The sequence below is a fragment of the Pistacia vera genome, unplaced genomic scaffold (genome assembly GCF_008641045.1).
Source record: "Pistacia vera cultivar Batoury unplaced genomic scaffold, PisVer_v2 Contig45, whole genome shotgun sequence".
NCBI lineage: Eukaryota > Viridiplantae > Streptophyta > Magnoliopsida > Sapindales > Anacardiaceae > Pistacia > Pistacia vera.
The window spans coordinates 118424-127116 of record NW_022196279.1 but is presented as its reverse complement, the minus strand read 5'-3'; the positions used below and the strand labels follow the sequence as shown (position 1 = coordinate 127116).

Genomic DNA, 8693 nt, shown 5'->3' with positions numbered 1-8693 from the left:
TCTTCAATATTGATATGGCGCATACTTGAACAGCATCTTGAAGCTCTCATGATCCCAACCAATTCAATTGCTACCTCTCTCATTGTAGGCCTATTTTTCCCATTTAAGTCCAGACATTTTCTTGCAAGACTGGCAATTGTTGCGATCTCTTCTTTTTTACCTTCTTTCATAACTCGAGCATCAAGGATTTCAAATAGACAATTCTCTTTCATGGCACGTAAAAAATATGCGGCAAGACTTTTATCTTCCTCAATATCAATTGAACGAATTGACTTTTGTCTAGTTAAAAGTTCTATAAGAACTATTCCAAAACTATAAACATCACTTTTCTCAGTAAATTGACTTAATCAGAAATACTCAGGATCAAGGTACCCAAAGGGCCCTTTTACTTGAGTGGTCAAACGAGTTTGATCAACTACAATAGATCTTGAAATTCCAAAATCCGACAATTTTACTTGAAATTTTTCATCTAAAAGTATGTTTTTGGACTTAATATCTCGATGATATATAGGTACGGAAGCAGCTGAATGCAAATAGGTTAGCACACTCGAAACTTCAAAGGCAATTAGTAATCGTAGTTCCCATGTGAATGGAAACTCCTCATTTTGGTCATGTAAATATTGAAAGAGATATCCATTAGAAACGAACTCATAGACTAAAAGAGGCACTTCTGTTTCCAAGCAACACCCTACTAGTTGAACTACATTTCTGTGACTAATTTGTGATAGTAATATAACCTCATTAATGAATTCTTCAATTTTACTTTCATCCGCTATCTTGAACTTTTTAATAGCTACAATTCTTCCTTCCAACAACATCCTTTTATACCCAGTGCCTTGACCACCTTCACCAAGAACTCGATTGCCATGATAATTGTCCGTGGCTTTTTCCAATTCCTTCGAGGTAAACAATTTTATCTTCTTAATGTTCCCACCATTTCTTGTAAATAACTTCTGCTTCATTTTGATTGCTTTCCGTTTTTGTATGAACTTGTTACAATGATAAGTAACACCATTCCAAGCCCAGCACTGAAACCTGCACAATTCAAGGACAAGAAATACATCATAAATATTCGCGAGTTTTGCGTCAACGGTACTAAACAACTGTAAAGTATGTTGAAACAGATACCTATACTGATTAAGTATTTGACTGGACTTTTTTTAATAAATATATCATCAGAACTTCGTGAAGGAGAGCACCATGTTTCTTCATCTTCACTTTGATAAGGTTCATAACCATAAGTACATTCGGAGCAATCGCTATTGTTCTTCCAAACACAAAGCAAGCCACCTACACAAAGTTGAAAAAAAAAAAAAAGTTACAAGTAAATGACAATGGCTATAAACGTAATTAATAAACGTCCATCTTCAGGGGCCTGGAACAACAAAGGATGCATCTCAAGATCTGACTCAGCACCTCTTTCGTCCTTAACAACATGAGATTCTTCTAGGTGCATATTTCTGACATTTTCTTTCACTGAATTATTTTTATCTCTTCCAATTTTTATTAAATGCGGAGTTCCCAACCTTACAAGATGAGATATTAGAGGAGCTGTACTTTTTTGTTCAGAACAGCCAACACCACTGCCAGTGAAAGAAACATTAGCAGATGATCCACATTGGACGCTTTTGAGAGCTGATTGCGAAATTATACGAACAGACGGTGGGAGATTCATAAGAGGAAAGTCTGGTGAGTGTGCCTTGTTACGTCTGCAAGCCCTGTGTTGAAATGGAAGCCTGAAACAGTGTCGTTTTGGGTAAAGAAGTACGACATCGTTTTAGACAACAACCAAATAAATCCAGACCGTAGGATAACTTTCAGATCCAATTGCCATAATCAATCACTTAGTCAACCATATATAAACTCACTTTTCGCAGAAACAATAGAACACTATTGGGTTTTTTCCTTTCATGCGATTTCTGAGTTAGGGTTGTTAGGTCCTTGTTATTGTTTGTGTAATCAGGTTTGAGTGGTTAGGGATTATAATCATTCGAGTGAGAGTGATGTTCTCACGGGTTAGGGATTCTCATTGGGTATCTCGTTAGGCTGATTGTAGTTTAAATTGTATTGATTTGGGTGATTGTAGGAAGTGTTGTAATCTTGATTCTTTGTGGTAATAGTAAGTGCAGCAAACTCATACCTTTCCTGAGCTGAACGTGGATGTAGCTTATCCATAAAATGATAAGTGAACCATGGTAATCCCTGTGTTGTCTTGGTATTCTTGTTTGATTGATTGTGTTTTAGATCTGTGATTGTGTTTGGTTGCGTAACAGTGGTATCAGAGCCATTTCTTGGAGTCCAAATTTGGTGATTATCGAGTTGTTGTCTCGATAGAAGAGACTTTGCGAAATTAGGGTTTTGCGAAATTAGGGTTTTGTGAGATTAGGGTTTCGGGGAATTTGGGGTTTTTGGAATCATTAATTCCTTTAAGTCTCTGAATAGATCTAAGGAGTCAAATCTTGACGAATCTTGGGAAAATAATAAGATCACAGAAATCGCAAAAAGGTCAGGGCAAGAGGAACTAGGATTTACAGTTCGGGGCTTTTACAAAACAAATAAAAAATGACCACAAACACCACCACACCACTAGTAATAAACCAATACGATGGGAAGATCGATTTCGGAAGCTAGAAGAATATGATGAAAGTTCTTCTCTCACACAACAAGGTTGCAATCGCACTGGAAAAGGATCCCAATAAATGGTCAGAGGAAAGACTGAAGAAGAAGGAAGAGATTGATGAAGAAGCATACAACTTGATCGTGATGAATCTCTCAGACAATGTACTTCGGAAGGTAGATGGATTCGAAACTCCACTTAGTTTATGGGGTAAGTTAGAATCTTTATATGTCTTACAGTCTGCACCGAATCTGACTTTCTTAAAGGGAGCCTTATGCTCATATGAAATGGATAATTCAAAGTCTATTGAGGAAAATTTAGATGAATTTCTTAAGATGAATCTAATTTAAAAGGCACAGACCTAGAACTAGGAGAGACAAGTCTTGCCATGATACTGCTAAACTCCTTAACAGATGACTACCGAGTAGTCAAGAATGCTCTTCAGTATTCTGGTACTATACCATGTGTTGATTTGATAGTTGTTGGGCTTAAGGCTAGGGAATTAGAGCTTAAAACCCTTAAGAGGAACAACAACACTATGTTTGTGAAGGGAAGATTAAAACCTAGTCAACCTAGTCAATCTAGTCAATCTAGTAAAGGATTCTAGCCTAGTCAGGGGGGTAAGAATAAGAAGAAATGGAAAGGAAGCAATAAAGCCAAAACTGAAACTAGGAAGTGTTACTACTACAACAAGACAGGCCATCTAAAGAAAAACTGTTTTGACTGGAAGAATAAACAGAAGCTAGGAAATACAGAGAACAACCTGGCCACTACTAGTAACCAAACAGATGAACCAGAATCCTAATAGTGTCAATATTTGACACTACAAAGGAATGGGTTTTAGATTCAGGTTGTACCTTCCATATGAGCCCTAATAAGAGTTGGTTCCAAGACTTTGAGAATTCTAAACATGAGACTATGTACATGGGGAACAACTAAGCATGTAGGGTTAAGGGAATAGGCTGCATAACCCTTAGATTAAGTGGGGGAAAACTAATCAAGTTAACCAAAGCGAGGTATATCACTAACTGAAAAAGAAACCTTGTCTCCCTAGGCACCTTGGATGAAGCAGGCTACTGCTGTAAGGCTAATAGTGGCTGGTTAAATGTCTATAAGAATGAAAAACTTGTCTTGACAGGACAAAAGAAAAATGGTCTCTATATACTGTGTGGTCGTTTCTACTGTGATTGTAACAGTACAACTCTTGGTTCTCAAAACTTATCTGTAACTAAAAAGTGGCACTTGAGGTTAGGTCATATGAGTCAAAAGGGAATGGATATCCAAAATAGGCAAGGACAGTTTGGGAAAGATACTATCACTAGCTTAGAATTCTGTGAAAATTGTGTACTTGGTAAACAACATAGGAACAGTTTTCCTAAGGGAGTTCATCTAGCAAACAACTATCTGGATTACTTACATCCTGATTTATGGGGGCCAGAAAAGGTTAAATCTCATGGTGGAAGTAGTTATTTTCTCTCAATCGTAGATGACTACAATAGGAAGGTCTGGGTATTCTTACTTAGGTCAAAAGATCAAGCTTTTGCAAAGTTTAGAGACTAGAAAACTTTAGTTGAAAACCAGTCTAGTAGAAAGGTCAAAGTCCTTAGGACTGACAATGGGCTTAAGTCCTGTAACCTGGAGTTTAACAAGTTCTGTAGTGAACAGGGGATCTTGAGGCATAGGACAGTCAGAAATACCCCTTAGCAAAACAGGGTTGCTGAGAGAATGAATAGGACACTCCTAAATAAAACTAGGTGTTTACTAATCACATCAAACCTCTCAAAAACATTATGGGGAGAAGCCCTCTCCATAGCTGCCAACTTAGTGAATAAGAGTCCCTCTACAACCATAGGACTAACCTTTCCAGAAGAGAGATGGTCTGGAAGAAGGCCAGAACTAGGGCATCTAAAAGTATTTAGCTGTGCAGCTTATGCACACACAGTGGAGGGCAAACTAGAACCAAGATCCACTAGGTGTGTGTTCCTTGGATATCCAGAGGGCGCAAAAGGGTATAGATTGTGGGATAGAGAGTCACCAGGGGTCATAATCATAGTAAGCAGGGATGTTGTGTTTAATGACAGAGTATTCCCATGTAAAGGAACTAACCCTGATGCAGGCACCACCAAAAGCACAGAAACAGCCACTAGTCAGACCAGTGCTACTCAGATTGAGGTGAAGCCCACAACCCAACAATTAAACCCACCTCAAGCACAAGCACAAGCACCCCAGTAGCCTAGAATTGAAACAACACTTGAGGAACCTGATCAAGATGCAGATGAAGAAATTGAAGAGTTCCTGGAACCACAACAACATGAACTGACAAATTATCAGTTGGCCAGAGACAGAACAAGGAGAGAGGTAAGACTACCCTCAAGATACTCATACGTAGAACTAATTTACACTACTCTTCTTGCAGGTACTGAGGTGCTGAGGTCTGAACCTGATACATATCAAGAGGCCATGGAATCTAGAGATAGGGACAAATGGAGAACATCTATGGAGGAGGAAATACAGTCTTTAAAGGTAAATGAAACATGGTCAGTGGTTCCAAAACAAAGAAACCAGAAGCTAACCCAATGTAAGTGGCTTTTCAAACTTAAAGATGGCATTTCCATAGCTGACCCACCTAGGTATAAAGCTAGACTTGTGGCTAAGGGGTATACCCAAAGGGAGGGGATAGACTTCAATGAAGTCTTCTCCCCTATGGTAAAATACAAAACAATTAGGATGATGTTGTCAGTATTTGAATAACAAGACCTGGAACTAGAGCAGTTGGATGTCAACACTGCATTTCTTCATGGAAACCTAGAGGAAAAAATCTATATGAGCCAACCTATGGGGTTTATTGACCCTGAGTTCCCAGACCATGCATGCCTCCTTAAAAAGTCTTTATATGAGTTAAAACAGTCCCCTAAGCAGTGGTACAAAAGGTTTGACACCTTTATAATAGGCATTGGATTCTCTAGAAGTCAATATGACAATTGTTTCTACTTTAAAATGAACAATAATCTGCCTATTTACTTACTGTTATATGTTGATGATATATTGTTAATTAGGAAGTCAAAAGCCCAGATTAGTGAATTAAAGAAGGAGTTAAATACTGAATTCAGTATGAAAAACCTAGGGAATGCCAAGAAAATTCTAGGCATGGAAATAAATAGGGATGGGAGGAGATGTGAACTTAGGCTGCAGCAACAATCTTATTTACTGAAACTAGTCACAAAGTTTGGCATGGCTGGTGCCAAGCTGGTCTCAATGCCCTTAACCAGTCAGTTTATACTTAGTAAGTCCCAATGCCCCAAAACTGAGTCAGAATTGTTGAGAATGGAGTCTGTCCCATATGCTAATGTTGTGGGGTCACTGATGTATGCCATGATTAATACTAGGCCAGACTTAGCCTTTGCCATTTCCATGTTAAGTAGATACATGTCGAACCCTGGTATGGAGCATTGGACAACTTTAAAATGGATGCTGAAATATATAAACAGTATTGTGTGTATTGGGCTTGAATACTGTAAAAGAAATACTGCATTTGATCTGGTTGGGTTTGTAGATGCTGACTTTGCAGGAGATAAGGATGCTAGGAAATCAACTACAACATATTTCTTTACACTGAGTGGAAATTGTATAAGCTGGAAATCGCAACTGCAGCCCATTGTAGCCTTGTCGTCAACAAAATCAAAGTACATTGTAGTAACTGATGTAGTTAAAGAAGCCTTATGGCTAAAAGGAATCCTGACAGAGGCAAATCTAATTGATGGGAAGGTGACAATGTACTCTAACAGCCAGAGTGAGATCCATCTAAGCAGAAATCCAGTGTACCACGAAAGAACTAAGCACGTGGATGTCCGCTATCACTTTGTGAGGGATCAAGTTGCAAATGGAATCATTGAACTTAAGAAGGTACCCACAGAAGAAAATCAAGCAGACATGGGCACCAAGATAATCACTCCAGCCAAGTTCAAGCACTGCTTGAACCTGTTGTATGTCAAGTAGTCTGGAGTGATAAAGAGCTATGACGGAATGGAACTGAGCAAGCTGCATAGAGAGACTGTTTCCAATGCTTCCAAGGTGGAGATTGTTAAAATGGAAGCCTGAAACAGTGTCGTTTTGGGTAAAGAAGTACGACGTCGTTTTAGACAGCAACCAAATGAATCCAGACCACAGGATAACTTTCAGATCCAACAGCCATAATCAATCACTTAGTCAACCATATATAAACTCAATTTTCGCAGAAACGATAGAACACTATTGGGTTTTTTCCTTTCGTGCGATTTCTGAGTTAGGGTTGTGAGGTCCTTGCTGTTGTTTGTAATCAGGTTTGAGTGGTTAGGGATTATAATCATTCGAATGAGAGTGTTGTTCGATCCACTACAAGAATTTAGGCTTCTCACAACAAAATAATTTGTCACTATAAATATCAAAATTGTGATAATTTTTTTAATGTGAGGAATTATATTGGTCACCAGATTAGTCACATTAAGTTTGTACTCTTATGTGTATGGTGACGAAAGAGTGTTTGGTCACCATAGCCTAATTATTTATTGTGACAATAATAATTTATCACTTTAAACTAGTTTATTGTGATAAATTATTTGTAACAATAGAAGACAATTTTTATTACTATAAATAATATTTTGTCATAATTGATTTACATTTAAATACCAAATGATAAGCTTTATAGTGAGATAATAATATATGTTGACTAAATTTATTTTATCAAAAATTGTGAATAATGACTAATTTATCTTCTCATAATTTTAATAGTGACCAAAATTCATTTGTCATTGACTTTATTATGACAGCATTTACTTTGTCACATGTTTGTTGATATGGTAATATTATTTATCGAAAATTATATAGTTAGAAAAATAATTTTGTAAAAAATTTAATAACATGACAAATAATTTTTAATACAAATATTTTTACATGACAAATTTTTAATTGTCAAAATAATATAGGTGTAACAAATATTTTTTGTCATGTTAATATACTTTGTTTCTCCATTTCCATAACCTTTCTTGTATATTTTTTGGGTAAAAGGTAATTGTATAAAGAATAAAAAAAATAAGTCCCAACCCCTACAAAGTCAAGTCCCTTGGACAAGCCCAAGCATCCAAGCCAAAGAAAACAAAAAAGGTGGCATGGATTTACATTCCAAAAAGCCACCAAGCAAGCCTCAAAGAGGACCATACAAAATGACCAGCAACACAAAAACAATGCAAGACTTTTGGTTTACAAAAGCCAACTGCATATACACGCAACCAAAACAAGAAGAAAAGGAGGAAGCAGCAGCCTGCAATCTGTATATAATTCCCCAGTAAAAACAGCTTTGGAAAAGCTTCTAGTCAGTGGCGAGAAAAGTCTTCTTCCAAGCCTCCAAGGTTTCAACATAGAAATATCTGCAGACCAAACAGTAATACTCACCACTTTGTAGGAGCAAGCACTACTAGAAAATCACAAGTGTAAGCAACTNTAGTGAGAAAATAATATATGATGACGAAATTGATTTTATCAAAAATTGTGAATAATGACTAATTTATCTTCTCATAATTTTAATAGTAACTAAAATTTATTTGTCATTGACTTTATTGTGACAACATTTACTTTGTCATATGTTTGTCTATATGATAATATTATTTATCGAAAATTATATAGTGAGAAAAATAATTTTGTAAAAAATTTAATAACATGACAAATAATTTTTAATACAAATATTTTTACATGACAAATTTTTTATTGTCAAAATAATATAGGATTGACAAATATTTTTTGTCATCTCAATATACTTTGTTTCTCCATTTCCATAACTTTTCTTGTATATTTTTTTGGGTAAAAGGTAATTGTATAAAGAATAAAAAAATAAGTCCCAACCCCTACAAAGTCAAGTCCCTTGGATAAGCTCAAGCATCCAAGCCAAAGAAAACAAAAAAGGTGGCATGGATTTACATTTCAGAAAGCCATCAAGCAAGCCTCAAAGAGGACCATACAAAATGACCAGCAACACAAAAACAATGCTAGACTTTTGGTTTACAAAAGCCAACTGCATATACATGCAACCAAAACAAGAAGAAAA

At 36.5% G+C, this 8693-nt stretch overlaps 1 protein-coding gene across 1 annotated transcript; it reads right to left on the bottom strand.

Annotated features, from left to right (window-relative positions):
* Positions 1-347: 347 nt before the first annotated feature.
* Positions 348-962, bottom strand: LOC116144632 (wall-associated receptor kinase-like 6). The gene has a single exon (XM_031430073.1). It carries the CDS (start codon positions 960-962, stop codon positions 348-350), a length of 615 nt encoding a protein of 204 aa, XP_031285933.1.
* Between the last annotated feature and the right edge of the window lie 7731 nt (positions 963-8693).